Source organism: Seriola dumerili, unplaced genomic scaffold, assembly GCF_002260705.1.
Source record: "Seriola dumerili isolate Sdu_G_001 unplaced genomic scaffold, Sdu_1.0 BDQW01000189.1, whole genome shotgun sequence".
Taxonomy (NCBI): Eukaryota; Metazoa; Chordata; class Actinopteri; order Carangiformes; family Carangidae; genus Seriola; species Seriola dumerili.
The window spans coordinates 1960854-1979242 of record NW_019174444.1 but is presented as its reverse complement, the minus strand read 5'-3'; the positions used below and the strand labels follow the sequence as shown (position 1 = coordinate 1979242).

At 39.9% G+C, this 18389-nt stretch overlaps 1 protein-coding gene across 1 annotated transcript; it reads left to right on the top strand.

Annotated features, from left to right (window-relative positions):
* The first annotated feature begins 97 nt into the window (after positions 1–97).
* Positions 98–8092, top strand: LOC111227570 (ubiquitin carboxyl-terminal hydrolase CYLD-like). The gene is made up of 15 exons (XM_022753116.1): positions 98–442; positions 786–1256; positions 1388–1672; positions 2204–2282; positions 2368–2546; positions 2866–3022; positions 3987–4128; positions 4541–4651; positions 4749–4840; positions 4933–4996; positions 5120–5252; positions 5841–5949; positions 6055–6173; positions 6723–6939; positions 7026–8092. Exons 2-15 carry the CDS (start codon positions 816–818, stop codon positions 7208–7210), a joined length of 2313 nt encoding a protein of 770 aa, XP_022608837.1. The 5' UTR covers positions 98–442; positions 786–815; the 3' UTR covers positions 7211–8092.
* The last annotated feature ends 10297 nt before the right edge of the window (positions 8093–18389 follow it).

Below are 18389 nucleotides of genomic sequence, written 5' to 3'. Positions count from 1 at the left end.
GTGTCATGCGACGTAAAAATCAAGGCGCCATCGGCGCCGACGATGTGTGCTCCCTCTTCGGTCGCTGTTTTGACAAGGTTGGAAATACATTAATGGTCCCTCCCTTTCCGCTACGTAGCCAAGATGGCGACTGCTGAGGGCGAGAAGTGTCCATCGTTTTACGCACAATTTTTTTTTTTAACGTTTTGAGTGTATCATCCGGGTACTTGCAGTGCACTGCATGTTGGCGTGAAGTTCCTCTTGACTTTTTTTTATCTTAGCTGCCAAATCGGAAGCTAACTCCAGCGTCCAGCGTGAAACGGTTAACTTGCCGTGAAACTGACGCCGCTCTGAAATGAAATGAAAGGGGAAGTGAAACTTATCAAGACAGCTGGTTGGACATAAACCACAAGGAGCGGAGAAACAACAGAAAGAAAACTTTAACGTTGCTGAACAAGTGAAGGTAACGTTATTGTACGCCAAATTTGTCACAAATGTTCGTTTAAGAAAGAGAGGAAATCAGTCTGACTTATTCTAGATTAACGATGTTCCTTTGATTTTACATTTTACGTTTATAGTGCTAGCTTAGTTTCAGTTTGCCGTTGTATAATAACAGTGTTTATATGTCTTTAGTTAGAGCAGGAGATAATAAGCTGGTATCCAGCTAATTCCAGTTTAGCTCGCTGGAGTTAATAAACTGGTCTTCAGCTAACTAAGTTAGTAATAGGCTTATTGTTTGTTGTTGTTATTAGCACTTGTATATCAACACTGTGTGTGTGTGTGTGTGTGTGTGTGTTTCTGTACAGTACCCAGCTACATCTCCTGGCCTCAGCAACATGACATCAACAGACAACCTTTACTTCATAATAATAGAAACTCCTAAATATCCTGGACACATCAAAGCTGGGCGCATATGTTACATCAGTGAATACAAGTACAGATCAGAGCTCCAAAGATGTGACTCTCCTACAAAGTTGCCAGTCTACCCCTTCAACTCACATACATCGTTAAATTATGAGATAGACTTGAATATCATGACGGCACTGAGTGCAGAGGAAGCCGAGTTGCTGCTGGCCCTGCCTGAGGACGCAGAGAGGCTGAAGTGGTTCAGAGAGGGAGCTGCTCTCCAAACAGCACGAGGACTCACTAAGGGCACTCCAGTTATTGTGCAGGATGGAGGACAGGACTTGAGAGGCATCATCCGCTACATTGGAAGGCTGACTAAGCCAAAATATCCATATTCTTTATCAGGAACTTTCTTTGGGATTGAACTGCAGGTGGGGCTTTATAGTCTTTATTTTTTGTAATGTGAATTAACTGACCCTTTAGAAATGTGCTTTTTTTGTCAAAGTATTATCACTGTCTGACAATAATTCAGGGGTCCTGCTGTGTTTCTCTCTGCCACCAGGGAGCAGACAAGGGGAAGGGGAATACCAATGGGTCCTTCCAGCATGAAACCTTCTTTTCTTGTTCAAAAGATTGTGGCATCTTTGCCCCATTCTCCAGAGTCAGGCCTGTGGTTCCCAGTTCCTTGTCGCCCTCTGTCCCAGAACCCTCCCACCATCCACAGCCACAAACAGAAGAGCTAAACGTCGGGGACAGAGTCACTTACTTCATCAGTAATACATGTCGCCATGGAATGGTGCTAGGTTTGGAGGAAGAGGATGGAAAACATTTTGTTCGTATCTCCACAGTAAGTAATATTTGTAATTATAAATTTGTGTTTCTCCTCTGGTTGAAAGCCTAAACCAGTCATGTAGCCTAATTCGTAATAAGTGACCAATTGCATTAGCTTATAAATTATTTTTGCAATGATAAAATTGACCTTACTTTTTGTATTTTATTGTGAATAACAGTAGAAAAATCTTGAATGTCTTAAAAAATAAGTTAATGAAATTTGCAACCATCCTGTCACTGTTAAAATAAACTTTTTGCTTTTGATCACATGATCACTGTCGATTCTAGTTGATCAGTAGTTGTTCAGGCTTCCCTTGTATGTACTGTATATGAGGCAATGCTAATAATTATTTTTCAAGTAACTTTTCCACATACTGCAAGTTTCTTTTTTGCCATCAGACCATGCTGCCACAGTTTCTATGCTCCTGTTCACCCTTGAGCTCCCTGATACAACTAAACCTTCAGATTTAGAATATATTCACCACTTCCTTTGAACACAATTGACATTAACCCAACATTAATACGTTTTCTGTGTTGTTGTTTCCAGGAGACAGATGAGAATGGGAAGAGAGGGGGTGAAGTTAGAGTTCAACTAGAGAGTGTCGCGAAGGGAGAGGTTCCTGCAGGTTTGAGCAACTATTTACATGATGAAGTGTGTGGCCATTTCCCACATTTGTGATAAATCTGAGTCAAGTATATTCTTCACTATAGATCCAGAGAGCATGGACGTTGAATCACTGCCAGTGGAACCAAACACTGATGATCTGTACATGGGTCTGACTGTGAACTCTCTGGTAGAGGTGACTTTGGGTGCAGGAAATTCATATGGAATCATCCGCTGGATCGGCACTCTGACTGATTCAGGGATAATCATGGCCGGACTTGAGCTGGTAATCTTTATACTGACATATTATTGTGCAGATTTAAAGCTAAAAAGTACCTGCCTGGCAACAATTTTAATTTAAACTAATATATATATAGTTTCAGTACAGTGGTTTAACCTGTTCTTGTATGCAGTAGAGAAACACTGAACATGCTGGAACTCATTTAAACAACCTAACTCTAGCATCTAAAACTGATCAAAATCTACTGTGACACAGATGATGGTGTTAAAGTTCAAAAGTTTTACATAATTGAAAATTATTATTTTTTCTTTATTTAATGTAACCTTTAAGACGTCGGTCAAATCAGTCTGTATCTCATCTGCAGGAGGAAGAGAGGGGAGTGAGTGATGGCACCTTTAAAGACAAGCGTATCTTCACGTGTCCTTCCAAGAGAGCTCTGTTTGTGAAGCTGAGCTCCTTGCGTTCTGACTCACGCTTTCAAGCCAGTCACAGTGAGAAGATGCCAAAACAGGAAGACACAGGTTCGAACAGGATTGATCAGTTTACTTCTACTTCCTCTCGTTCACAGTAGATTATTTTACATAAAATTCATGTTCTGATACACAGTTTTGACTGTGGGGACTCTTAGTGCCCTTTTTGTGGACATAGTGGTCATGATGGCAGCAGAGTATATACACACCACATTGCAAACTACACACACCGGCCACTTTATTAGGTACACCTTGCTAGTACCGGGTTGAATCCCCTATTACCTTCAGAAGTGCCTTAATTCTTTGTGGCAGATTCAACAAGGCACTGGAAACATTCCTCAGAGGTTTTGGTCCATATTGACATGATAGCATCACGCAGTTGCTGCAGATTTGTCGGCTGCACATCCATGATGCAAATCTCCGGTTCCACCACATCCCAAAGGTTCTCTATTGGATTGAGATCTGGTGACGGTGGAGGCCATTTGAGTACAATGAACTCATTGTCATGTTCAAGAAACCAGTCACTGGATATTTTGTCTTTTTCGGACCATTCCCTGTAAACCTTAGAGATGGTTGTGTGTGAAAATCCCAGTAGATTAGCAGTTTCTGACATACTCAGATCAGCCCATCTGGCACCAACAAACATGCCACTTTCAAAGTCACTTAAATCACCTTTCTTTCCCATTCTGATGCCCAGTTTGAACTTCAGCAGATAGTTCTGACCATGTCTACATGCCTAAATGCATTGAGATTCTGCCATGTGACTGGCCTATTAGATATTTGCATTAACGAGCAGTTGAACAGGTGTACCTAATAAAGTAGCCAGTGAGTGTACATACATAATGCATACAAGATACTATCTCACATTAAGCTGGATACTGCATTTACCAGCTCATCCAACAGCTGGGGGCAACACTGCATCAGAAATTATCTCCAGCTGGACCTGCTTGCTGTGTAATGTGTTATGGTTTGATGTGACATAATAATTTCTGTGTGTGATTGTGTGTTGCGTCAGAGAGAGAAACAGAGCACAGCACAGGGAAGTTGGAGACTGTTCCTCCCATCACCACTGAGCAGGTTAACCAGATTCTGATTGGACGAATGAAGGGGATCCAAGGCCACTGCAACTCCTGCTACATGGATGCTGCCCTCTTCAGGTCAGGATGATGAATATATGATGAGCAATAAGATGGATTGTGATGCATGCAGATGTTTTTCATTCATTCCTATATTCCAGACAGATGTTAGTTTCTGTACACGGTGGAATTTAACTTGTACAGACTTATAACCTGCTTGAGTTTATGAACTAGTTCTGTGAACAATATTTTTAGGAAAGGTTTTACTATAGACACTGATAACAAAATTGTAATCAGACAGCATTTTCAAAACTCTCTTTTCTCTGTGGGTCACCTGCTGAACTGTAGCAAACAACAATCAAATTCACATAGCTCATGAAGGCAATAGTTTGAAAAGCTGAGCAGCCCTGAATTTAATGCAGAGTTTTGCTTTTTGTCGTACTGTCATGTGACTTTTCTCATGTCAACCCACTGTTCTTTTCTGTGTTTTCAGTTTGTTTTCCTGCTCCTCTGTGCTGGACTCGATGCTGTTTAAATCAACAGCACCTCGAGATACCCCAATTCAGAACACACTACTCCATGACATTGTCAACCCCCTCCGAAGGTGCTTTTATGTATTTTATATTTTATGTATTTTGCAAAATATTTAATTCTTTTTGTTAAAAAAAACACTCATGTTATGTTGTGTGTGTTGTTTGCAGTAAGGGCTTTGTGGAAGGACGGCACATCATGAAGCTGCGGCAGCAGCTGCAGAAACATGGCTACAGTCACTCCTTCACCACGGATGAGAAAGGTCAGTGTGACGTGCAGAGTTGTTGAAAGCTTAAAACCACATGATATGTTATTTGGTTTAAAGTGACTGTTGATGTGACTGTTGCCTTTTAGACCCAGAGGAGTTCCTCATTGTCATCATGCACCATATTCTCGCCCTGGACCCTCTACTCAAACTGTACGCTCACAACACCACTGCTAAACACTTACATACTAATGTCCCACCATATAGCTCACGTATAATGAATTGTGACAACTCCTTTATGAGATGGTTGTTAATTACTGGTCTTCTCCCATTTAGCTCAGCTCATGGTAAAGTGCAGGATAGTTACTGCTATCAGATCTTCCTGGACCAGAACCACAGTCTGGTGCTGCCTACAGTCCAGCAGCTGCTGGAACATTCTTTCCACAGTTCAGGACTCAAACTGGCAGAGGTGAGACCCCCCTGGATTTCTGTGTGATAATTTTCACTATCAAAACATGATTTACTGTCTATTATTCCTCAGTATATTAGTGTCTGTGAGCAAGATCCTGAACCTTAGCAGGCCTTACATGGCAGCGCTGCCATTTGTACAGTATGTGGATGAATGTGAGGCTTGTAAAGCACTTCACATTGTGTGGTTGAAGGTGATCTATAAATCTAGTTAACATGTGTCCCTAATAAAAAACATATTAAGCACCTAAATCTTTGCATTTTTGAAGCTGAAAAGAACAAATTCCTGAACAGCTGCTTATAGGCTCAGGCTGATATTCCATAATATAAAATATCTCAATATTTCCAATCATGCAATTATTTTATTATTATTTTTTATCAGTCTGTGTAACTAATATGAAACAGTTTCTGGGAAAGTGGTGAGATGATATCAGACTCATTCAGCTGATACTCTCCCTCATTACTCTTAATTTTCCAGTAGATGGCTCTGTTGGACAGTTTTCTCAGCACATCCTCTCATCTCCTTCATTTCTGTGTGTTCTGTCAGTGCAGTGTGTAATCTTCTTATTTCATTGTCTCATATTTACAGGTGCCCTCCTGCCTCATCCTCCAGATGCCTCGCTTTGGAAAGAAATTCAAGATGTTTGAAAAAATCGTTCCCTCTCTGGAGCTGGACGTCACTGACCTCCTCTCTGAAGGTTTACAGACACATACGCACAGTGCACACAGACTAATATGTAAAAAAAACACAAGTGAATAAAACGTGTGATATGTGTGTGTGTGTGTGTGTGTGTGTGTTTCAGGTCCTCAGCAGTGCGTCCTGTGTGGACACCTGGCTGAGGAACAGTGTGCCGACTGTTTTAAAGATCCCCTCTTCAGCCAGACGGGATTCAAAGTTTTCTGCAAAGAGTGCTCATTTAAGGTTTGTGTCACTGTCATTTAAGGCCTTGTTGATTATAGAAGTTATGCATTGACATCAGTTTTCCATGTGATACAACCCACCTCAACACCTCACCGGTTCTGCCTGCTATTAAAGGGTAGAGCTGTAATACAGAGAGGAAACAAACAAATATCTCTAAAAATAAAAGCTATTAGAATCAGCATTGAGCTATACAATAATGATTATTTGATAATATTATGAGGAGTTATTGTAATACACCGCTGGGAAGGTATGACAAAAAGGTGACTTCATGTACTTGGTAAATAATTCTAGGCCATATGATCCCTACTGGTTTTCATTGATATCATTCATGCTCTGGTCTGTATGACTGTGAAACAGGTATTAAATTGCATTCTGTGTGTTTTAAGTTTAACTTGGTGAACACTGCAGAAACCCTGAGTTGGTCAGTTAGGTAGCACATTAGAAAACAATCACATTAGGGAGGATTGAAAAATAAAAAAAATATGAAAAATAAGACTACAGAAGATAAGAGAAAAATAGATAATGACAATAGTTTGCCTGTCTCTTCAGGTGCATTCTCATCCTCAGCGCCGGTCCCACCAGCCAGACGCTCTGGACGTTCCCAAAGGTTACCTGGATCACGGCAAATCTCACACACAGATGACCAGGGACAAACTGGAGCTGTTTGCTGTGCTCTGCATCGAGACGAGCCACTACGTGTCCTTCATCAAATACGGACCGAACAGTGAAGACTGGATCTTCTTCGACAGCATGGCGGACAGACAAGGTGAGTCAGCCTGTTTTTATGCACAGTCTCATCACAGGCATCAGTTTGACAAATTCTCTTGGGCTCAGTTGTGTCATTGTGTTCAGGAGAAATTGATGGCTTCAACATCCCCGAGGTGCAAAACTGTCCTGAGGTTGGCATGTATTTGGAAATGTCTCCCGCCGAGCTGGCCAATCAGGTGCCTCGAGATATGAAAGGTGTGGCCAAGCGTCTCTTCTGTGATGCCTACATGTACCTGTATCAGAGCACCAGCATGTGCCTGTATCGTTGAAAACCCCTCGGCTTACTCATTGCACAACTTGTTGATTACAAAAAAAATACTGTTTCCTTCATAGTTTGTGTAATTTCCTTTTGCTTGATTGCTTTGCTGTTCTTTTATGAATGTGTGAAAATACACACATGAACATTTAAAACTTGTATATTTATGTAATTTTCTGGTTTCCTCCTGGGAAAGTTTATCAGGCTTGTATAATTTATAGCAATATTGTTTTACTTCTGTAATGTTTAATGAGAAAAAGTACAAACTGACATTGCTTGCTCAATGTTTTTGCACTATAATCTAAAATCGACAATCATGCAGTGTGTGTGGGCAGAGATAATTGACATGTTACACTGTAATATTAGGGTTTCTCTTGGTGTTTTATAATTATCTGTAAAAGTTATATTAACATTTTTATAGTGAGAGTGAAGAATTATTGCAGACAAAAAAAAGACAGCATGTTAAGGATTTCAGTGTGGCTTGTTATAAAAGCCACAACTGCAGATATACAGTGTTGTTAATTTGCTCAGTAACTTCACCATTGCACCTTAATGTTTTCTGACTAATGAGAGTTTAACATGGTGGCTGGACCAGTTACTTTATATATGTCAGTAAAATTTGTTTCTGTTCTCTGGAATGTGGAATATTTGATATTTGAATTACACCTCAGGAAACAATTTGTTGTTTTTTGATATGAAAATGCTGTTTTGCATCTATCAGCATCCTAACTGGTGTTTGAAATAACAATGGTATATTGCGATGTTGGGAAAACTGCACTCAAATGGCTACTTGGGGCTGAACTTGTTGGCTTTTCCAATTATACTGTGTTTATTGCTACTGTGTCTTATATACAGTGCAATGAATATAATGAATAAACACAAATGATAAAACATATCCAGAGTCCTACATGTGTATTTACTGAAAATGCAGCAGATGTTTCTATATGTGGATATTTAATAACAAATTCATGAAGAAAAACAATGAAAACTAAAGATGGAAAAAGAATATTTTATGTATTCTAATATAAACTCTCATTCCTTCATTTATAAATTACACTAGATCTTTGCTTTTAGATTCACTCAGTATACAACCGTGCCCACTCACAACAAAGGTCATATGTAGGTCACATTCTGTATTTTTTAACTACCTGTGGTAACAATTTGAAGAATTTCTATGAAGGGAAATCATCAGAAGTGTCTAATGAAGAAAAAGCCTTAGTCTCAGCAAAGGACATTTATTTTGCCTTCACTCAGAAATTTAACAGTCACAACATTGATAATAAGATCAACATTGGTTTCCACATTTTGGAAAATGGAACTGAATCTAAAACTGTTTCACCTGTTCTCTTAAATCACTACTCTCTGTAGTTTTTTAAGTGTTTTTAGCAGTTGTAAAACCATTAAGAAAGACACCAAGTCTAGACGCTTCTTTCATTAACAAACATCTTCTGACCTCCAATCCTCTGATCTGCGAAATTATTGAGGAACAGTAATCATGGGAATTTGCTCTGTCTGGCTCAGTGTGCAGTGTTGGTTTGCATTTTAACCTCAATCAAATAGAATGAAAGTCACCATGGCCACAAGATCACATGCTTCTTGTGGCACACAATAATCCCAGAGAAAGTCCTGAATTGAAGTGTTTGTTTTTATAATTAATTAATTAATTAATTTTATAAAGGTTGACTGTTTGTGGTGTTCCCCAGGGATCAATTCATGGTGCTCTAAAGTTTAGTCTGTACATGCTGCACACACACTACACATCAGTATACATCCCTGTTTTCTGAAAAGCTGAGCCCAGTAAACAGTGTAGTGTATTAAAGACATAAATAAACAGGATGCCTCACAGTTTCCTGCAACTCAATAATGACAAAGATTCTTTTTATTGCCTCAGCAGCAGGAAATGTGCTCCCATTTAGCCTCATTTTACCACACAGGTCACAAACCTTTACCTTAATTGGTATTTGTGATCATGATTTCCAAAATTTTGTCACCAGCAGCATGACTAACACTGCTTTCGAACACCCTTCATTACATAAAACAAATCTTCATTTCTCATTTCTTCAGAAAAAGTGGTTCATAAATTAATGTGGGTTCAGTCCCTTGACTCTGCCTTGTGTGTAGTGAATGAGGAGCAGGCGGCTTGCTTATCTTTGTGTGCTGCCGTTTATTGTCTGAACAGGAACAGAATATGTACTGGTCAGTCATACAGTTGGCTTGCTACAGGTGGCTTTCACACAGCACACTACAAAAGAACAGCAAGTTATTTTTGCACAAAGGCTAATTACCTAGCTTTAAGAGTGCCATATGCTGTCATTTGAACATTTCAGCACTAAAAAAGTACAGCGACCCACTAGTAACATTTCTACAAATCACAGTGCACATATATGTTCATTATTACACAATATGTGCACACTGTGCTGCACTTGGCAACTCACCTTCAGAACATCTCTTATGGACTGGCAACGTCACATAGCAGCCAGTGGCATATCTACGACCTCCAAGAGATGGAGTCAATTAATCCATATAGATACATAAACATAAAATCATAGCAATTACTGCAAGTGGAATCACATGCTGTACACACTCTGTTACATTCACACCAGTCCATAGGTCTCTGCTTTGCCTTTCGTATCTGGCTGCTCAGAGCTTGACTGTGCCTTGAAAGTCGGTTATTTTATTTTTCATGGTCCTAGGGAACCAATCACATACAGTGGCTTACAAAAGTATTCATACCCCTTGAACTTTTCCACATTTTGTCACGTTACAACCACAAACGTAAATGTATTTCATTGGGATTTTATGTGATAGACCAACATAAAGTGGCGCATAATTGTGAAGTGGAAGGAAAATGATACATGGTTTTCCAATTTTTTTACAAATAAAAAACTGAAAAGTGTGGCGTGCAAAAGTATTCAGCCCCCCTGAGTCAATACTTTGTAGAACCACCTTTCGCTGCAATTACAGCTGCAAGTCTTTTGGGGTATGTCTCTACCAGCTTTGCACATCTAGAGACTGAAGTTTTTACCCATTCTTCTTTGCAAAATAGCTCAAGCTCAGTCAGATTGGATGGAAGAGCATCTGTGAACAGCAATTTTCAAGTCTTGCCAGAGATTCTCAATTGGATTTAGGTCTGGGCTTTGACTGGGCCATTCTAACACATGAATATGCTTTGATCTAAACCATTCCATTGTAGCTCTGGCTGTATGTTTAGGGTCGTTGTCCTGCTAGAAGGTGAACCTCCGCCCCGGTCTCAAGTCTTTTGCAGACTCTAACAGGTTTTCTTCCAAGATTGCCCTGTATTTGGCTCCATCCATCTTCCCATCAACTCTGACCAGCTTCCCTGTCCCTGCTGAAGAAAAGCACCATGTTTCACGGTGGGGATAGTGTGTTCAGCGTGATATGCAGTGTTAGTTTTCCACCACACATAGCATTTTGCATTTAGGCCAAAAACTTAAATTTTGGTCTCATCTGACCAGAGCACCTTCCTCCACGTTTGCTGTGTCCCCCACATGGCTTGTGGCAAACTGCAAACGGGACTTCTTATGGCTTTGTTTAAACAATGGCTTTCTTCTTGCCACTCTTCCATAAAGGCCCGATTTTTGGAGTGCACGACTAATAGTTGTCCTGTGGACAGATTCTCCCACCTTAACTGTGGATCTCTGCAGCTCCTCCAGAGTTACCATGGGCCTCTTGGCTGCTTCTCTGATCAATGCTCTCCTTGCCCGGCCTGTCAGTTTAGGTGGACGGCCATGTCTTGGTAGGTTTGCTGTTGTGCCGTGCTCTTTCCATTTTTGGATGATGGATTGAACAGTGCTCTGCTTGGGATATTTTTTTATAACCTAACCCTGCTTTAAACTTCTCCACAACTTTATCCCTGACCTGTCTGGTGTGTTCCTTGGGCTTCATGATGCTGTTTGTTCACTAATGTTCTCTAACAAACCTCCGAGGCCTTCACAGAACAGCTGTATTTATACTGAGATTACATCACACACAGGTGGACTCAATTGACTAATTAGGTGACTTCTGAAGGCAATTGGTGGCACTGGATTTTATTTAGGGGTATCAGAGTAAAGGGGGCTGAATACTTTTGTAAGCCACTGTATAAAGATATCAGATGAAATCTAAATGGATACAAGAGTGTAACAAAGAGAAGGCCAAAGGTCAGATAAAAGCACTTAAAAAATATCTAAAGTGAGTGAGTTTGCCAATAGTAAACCACAGACTGGTAATTTGTAACAATACTTTACTTTAATAACAAAATTTGACCATTTAAAAAAAAGTGTTAACTGGGGATAAAATTAGTGTTAGTAATGAAATAAAATATGTTACCATTTTGCATCACACATATCCAGTAAAACAATAAAACACGTTGTTTAGACCCCATATTGAATATTCTGGGAAACGTCTATTGTATTTACACCAAAATGTTTATTTTATGAGGAGAAACAATGAGAAAACAGTGACATTTCTTTTGTTATGGCACTGCAATTAGGGGCCTTAATAAGAAGCCCCTCTGGCTTTTAAATCCACTTATCAGACTCTACTCCCTCCAGTAGCTAAATCTGTGTTATATAAAATGGGATTGTGAAAATTTGAACCTGTCAGAATTTTTTTTATCATCAAAAGCATGTTTCCAGTGCCAGTAAGCCCTGACAGCTTTCTAGAGTGATTTTAATCTGAATGGCTGTTGGTTTTTCTGCAGATTTTCCAGGTTAATAAATGTAAACAGTGCCATTCTTAAGTTTAAATTGTTGCCACATCTGCCTTCTCTCTAGTAAAATCACACCATGCGTGGAAATTGCAGTGACTTTAGATGATGGTAAAAATAACGTAAGAATAAAAAAACAAATCATTTCACCTCCTGTCCTGTAATGGCAGCGGCATCAAGGCATGGCTGTGTAATGTTTCCCTGCAGTTATATATATAGCCTATATATGTATATGTTATTTATTCATGTACATATACATATTTATATTATATGTATATATATATATATATGTATATATATATATATATATATATGTATACATACATACACATATATATGTATATGTATAAATAACATATACATACACACGTATGTATATATAATTCCATTGTGTTTACTTCATTAACCATATGTGTCCATTCCTCTGTTGTGGGGGGTCAGGTGCAGGTGCCAGTGCCTAGTAATGATTTTTGCTTTTTTTTTTTAAAGTTGATAAGCACCAAATAAGTATAGGTTGAAGTGGGCTGACTGAAAGTCAACTTTTTCTAAAATAAAGGTTTTAAACTGGAGAGGTATTTAAATGTCTTATTACTGAACACTTTCAAAACAAATGCCAGTGATCGGCTGATCCTGGCTCCCACACAGTTTACAGCTCTTGGGATCTTCTCCTGTTCAGTGTGCCTATTTTGGCAAAAAAATCTAATTAGACACTTCCATCCAAATTCCATGTGTGTGAGAAAGTCACACTAGCTGTACTATTCTTCCTTTGAAACATACTCCGTGGTATGAGATTTATACTTTACACAGTCTGGATGTAATACCTCTGTTTGACTTATAGTCTCCTGAAACCTCTTTCAGCACTGAGTCATCCATATTTTTATTCCAAATATTCATGTTAGTAGAATTTTTAAAACATAAATATAAAGAACATGAAAACCTTGTAAATTTAAAAAAAAAAAAAAAAAAATTAAAAAGAACAATAACAACCTAAATAAAGAGTCACACTTTTACGCATGAACGTGACATTTGTACGCACACACGTATGCGCACGCACGTTGCATCAGGCACGTGATGATGATCGTGACGTAGCAACATCAGATTCTAGATGACTCATTAATTTTGGCTTGGTTCTCACATGCTGTGTATCAAAGGCACATGTATGTGAAGTAACCTACAGTTTCCCTGGTTGTTGAACAGTGTACTGAAGATCTCACCAGAGACTACATGCGTCTATCAAGAAACATTAAATATTCTGTGATGGAGAACATTACATCTCAAGGCTCAGCTGCACCTGTTCTTGGGGCTGCTGACCCTCACCCTGAAACCAGGTCAGACAGACACACAAGACACTGCAGAGTCAAGACTCCCAGAAGAAGAGATCGAGTCCATAGAGATCACCAAAGAGGAAAACGAGATCACTGTGAAACCACCAGAGAACACAGACTCTTGCTGATTCTCCTTCCTCTGGCTGTGAAGTCACAACCAAGACAGTCGACAAAACCCAGCTGTTTGTCTCCCTTCTGACTGTGAGACTGCTCAGTAAGTGCCGTGTTCTGGACATCTGGACGGAGAAGGAATTGGCCACCTACCGCCAAACAACTGGTGGATCAAACGCTGCAGGGACTCACTGTGAGTGAAGGTTTCTGTCCGGACGACAAAGACATCAAGCAGTTCTGCAGGACCGTCATCAAAGACCTGACCAAGAAGTTTGGCAGGAGGCCCACACAGAACTTTGTGATCCTGTCAGAACAACCAAGTGTGGATGCAACCATCGTCAAATGTCTACAAGCCCACATCACAGAGCACTCTGCTGTGTTTGCGCACAAGAAGAAATCTGGATGGAGAGAACGCTTCTTGCCAATCTTGCATGTCATTGCTAATTATGGTGTGTGGTCCATCTCGGCCATAATATTGTTATAAACGTCTGAGGGTGGCAAGGTGGTGCAGCTGTTAGCACTGTTGCCTCACTGTTGGCGGACAGGCTAAGGCTGGTTAACAGCCTTGGCCTGTCTCCTGTCAGAAGTTTACACTGGGCAACACAGAGGGGAACTAAGCACAGTTCCTCTCTGTCCGGGTTTACTCCACGTGCTCTGGTTTCCTCCCACACTCTAATCTGTACTCTCTAATTTGGACAATAAAATCATTCAATTAGTATATTTTTGATTTCTGAATGAACTTCTTAAATATAATAATATGACATGCCATATAAAATATTTTCTAAACATATTTCTCCATGTTGAATATTGATCATACAGTACGAGCGTCATTTATTTAAAATTTTAATCTGTAAAGAAAATTTTGACTAATTAAAAAAATATATAGTTGAGTAAAAGTTCAATATTTCCCTCTGAAAAATTAAGTACAGCACAAAATGTTGCCTTTTTCTTTAAGTACAAAGGGCTGGTTGCACAAAAATTTTTTTTACTTAAGTATAACAGTTAAGGTTTAATTTCTCCTTAGCTGAGGGAGTTACCTTAAAACCTTAAGGATGAAATTAAGGGTGTTTTGTACAACTGTTTATCTTAAGGAAACCTTGACTCAGACTTTAAGTAAAATCTTAATTTAAGGTTTTTTGTGCAATGGTTTAACTAACCTAACTAAGACCAAGATAAGGAGAAAACCTTAAATGCTGAAGTGAGCATTTTAAGGAAACCTTAAGTTTTAAAGTAACTTTGTGACCCTGCTGAAATTGATTGATGGATTCTTGATGTAAAACTTTAAAAACTTTAAGGATTTTTTGATGGTTGATGTCTCCGCGATACCTTAACGCTGACTACCCGGTCAGTCAGCGAGGCACAATGCTGTCTTGCTAGTGGGAGCTAAACATCTTCGAAAACCCCAGAGCAAATTTTCAAGTCGGCTTTATCTTGACAACTGGAACACATATTTGAAGTTTAAAAAATAAAATGATCAGCTAAAAATATTTAAACTACTATCACAACTACACAACAACAGTAATATTTTGCTGTTTATAACTGACAGTTGTGAGTTTTCTCCTTCGCCAATGCTGCTGTATGGTGTGGTGCGAATACATGGATATGTAGCTGTCCCAAGTCCACACTTCACGTACCAATGCATCCACCATAAAATGGGCGGAGCGAAAACACTTTCGGATATTTGATCTGTACTTGGCTGGATGCGGACTTTGAATCGGAACAGTACTTGGGCTGAGACTGATGACGTTCACAAGTCCACAAGAACACAAGTACAGAGAAGAGCGCAGATTAAGAGTCGGCTTATGACAGATATGGATTACCATTGGTGTGGCTTTTCCCCGTTGGAGAGTGCTGAAAGAAGAGAGGGGGCTGAGGAGGGCAGACTGCTCTTGGACAGGTTGGCATTTGTAAAATAAAGGATATGTAACCATTACATTTACTCTTCCTAAATAATGAAATATTGTCTTGGAACTGTAGAAATGTGTCTGTCTTTGTCAGTGTTTGTGTAATTACTCTCACTGCCAGAAGGTAGAGCCTAAAGTTTGGCACTGCAAGTCTAAGTGTGAACAGTATCTGGACTCCATCAGGATGAGATGTCATGCCTCGGTGGCTCACCTGGTAGAGCGCGTACCACATGGGCTTAGTCCCAACCGCAGTGGACATGGGTTGGAATCCGACTTGTGGCCCTTTGCTGCATGTCATCCCCCCTCTCTCTCCCTGACTTTCCTGTCTGTCTCTCACTTCACTATCTAAATAAAAGCAAAAATGCCCCCCCTCCCCAAAAAAAACCAACAAATTTTAAAATAGAAGATTATTAATTGATCCCTCTCGCATGATTAATTACAGTAAACCTATCATCACTGGTCCTCCACTGTGTGTGTCCCCAGTCTTTAATCCCACTGACACGCTGCTCGTCTGTGACTTTGCCTCCTCTGTTTTTGACTTTTCCACCGCTGCAAATACACTTCCACACACACCTGATCACTGTTAATGAAAACAAAGTGGTGAAAGACACAACAAGCAGTGAATTAGCTGTTTACCACACTTCAGAGGCTTACAGTTAGATTCATAACCTTGCTGGGATCTGAAATGTCTATTACACTCAGGATACAACACGACGCTGCTTTGTCGGCTTTGAAGTCTGCTATGGTGTCACGCCAACGTTAACCTCATCAGTGTAACACTGCAAGTACGACAACTCCGTGTGATCTGAATGCACACAAGGTTTTCTCACATTGAAGTGCAGCAATCTCCTCAGGTCTGACTTCTTCTGTCTCATCTTTTTTTCAAACGGTGCCTCGCTGGATATTTGTCTTGGTTCTGGACGCTTTTGATCCTGCTGTCCACTGCGTTTCCCCTCCGTTTCAGCTCTGAGGATGACCTCTACGTTAGTTAGGAGTGCTGTGGTCTGTGATGAGTCTGGCTCTTTTTATATACCCGAGGGTATGTTTGGCTGCAGCTGGGGGGAGCAGCCTTGAGTCTTAACACACGGCTCTGCAACTCAACAAAGCAACAAACCCTTTAATCCATCACGCTCAGCATTTTCAAGCATATTAATCTTTATGCAAAAAACAGTACAGATCCTGCATGTGTGTGTTTACACAAAGGGTTGTGCTCGTCTGAGCAGTATACTGGTTGAACTACTCCTGGGTTTGTTGAAAGAAGAAAATGTCTGCATAATAAAACACAAACAGCCCAAAGCAGCAGACCTTTTCCACGTCAGAGTCAACATGACATTTCTGTTCTCGCTACCGTGGAGACAAAGATAATCTTCACTTGAATGTGCAGAAAGTCTGGACTCATGCTGTCCCAGCCACAGTGATACACACACATCTTGTTGATTAAATAATGAAATGATGAATGTATCTCAACCTGCAATTACAGCATGCTTTGCAAGAGGAAGCAATAAGAAAAACAACATTAAAACAAAGAAAAGGGACTCAATCAATTACCAAGAATGAAAGTAAGTAAAACAACAAGCACATAGTCTGATCAGAAAAATGTTTTCAGAAGAAAAAGAGTGTAACTGTACGTTCAGGCCGAAAGCAGCAAGAACGTCAAAGTGACTGGAAAGCATTGATTTCCTGTGGCGGCGAGCAGCGGCGTGCCTGTTGGCGGCATGTCGTGGGCAAGAAAGTGTAAGGAGCTATGATGCAAGAACAAAGGTGTCTGACACTGTAGGTGTTCCAGGTGAGTTGGTGAATTGTTATATACAAACGTACAGTATGTATAATATTTTTTGTGTAAATAGGAGGGATGCTAACTAATGCCATAGCATGCAGACAAGTGCTAACTTGACGCTAATAAGTTGGTAACATTCACGCCTCTAATTTAAAGGATTTCATATGGCTGACTTATACACTACAGGTCAGTTGGCACAAAGATACTGGTTGACATTTCCGCTTTTTGTTAGACTTTAACGGAGGATCCACTTTTAAATCATCTCATTCTGGTCCACATCAGAGTGCATCACAATGGAGTTCAATAAAATAAATGAATAATACAAACTAAAAGCAGAGGTGTACCTCAGCGCTCAATAACAATCTTTTTCCCCACATTTCTTCCAGCTCTAATCTTTTCTGTCACTTCTGCTTTCCCAGGCTGTCAAAGTCCACTTCATTCACAAACTCTGAACTCACCATGCTTTGTCTCTGGTTACCTGCTATTACTAAACCCAACACCCATTACTATTTATTTTTACACACATTATCTCTGCTTAATGAATCAATGTCAAAGTGACAGTAAAGGTGTCAACTCAAGCTATAAAGAAAACAGACAATAAATAATAAATATAGCCATACATACATGTCATCTCGTCATCCAAAGGCAGACAGGCAGATGTGCTGTGACACCACCCTCACTCCTCCTCTGATGTTACCTCGTTATCAGTTTCAGATCTGAACACATTCGTCCTCACTGTGCTCAGTCAGGAAGCTTCCAGCTGGAACAGAGAACAAATATCATCAGTCTTGATGGACTGGAAGTTGCTATGACGTCTTTCTGCCCAGCCTGTCACCTTCACAGATTCTGATAGATCCGTCCAGATCTGAGTTTGATTTAAAAAAAAAAAAAAAGAAAGACACTGGGCTGTGCAGCGTGTGTTTTATTGGTTGTGTTCATTCACTAAGATGCAAGAAAAACCTTTTCATTCTGTTTCATCCTGTGTTTGTATTTGGTTTATTGTGAAATGATTAATTTATGATCTCAATTCATTTTTTTTCACTTACCTGTATTTTATTTTTATTTCTGAATTGGTCTTTTTTTCTTTAAAAGCTCCATATTTTCCTCTTCTCCTGTGTTTTATTTGCTGATCCACAAGAAGATATACAGTATTTGTGGTTTTAAGAACCAAAAATCATCTCAATGCAGTTTTACATCTCCTCTCTCAGGCTTCTCTCTGGATCAGAAGAGAGGAGGCCCTGAGCCTCTCTTTGGGCAGGGCTTGGGGCATGGCTGAGAGGGGTAACTGCTTTGTTGTGACATCACAAAGTTACATAAGTCCTGACGGCTGGTTTTAAGGCTCAGTTTCTGAATACAGGCTGTGTGCA

Bases quoted from the DNA above. Each gene is read 5' to 3' on its own strand.
- LOC111227570 (XM_022753116.1), top strand. From the start codon at position 816: ATGACATCAACAGACAACCTTTACTTCATAATAATAGAAACTCCTAAA. The intron at 1,257-1,387 runs GTGGGGCTTTAT...CTCTGCCACCAG, and splicing joins TCTTTGGGATTGAACTGCAG to GGAGCAGACAAGGGGAAGGG. The intron at 3,023-3,986 runs GTTCGAACAGGA...GTGTTGCGTCAG, and splicing joins GCCAAAACAGGAAGACACAG to AGAGAGAAACAGAGCACAGC.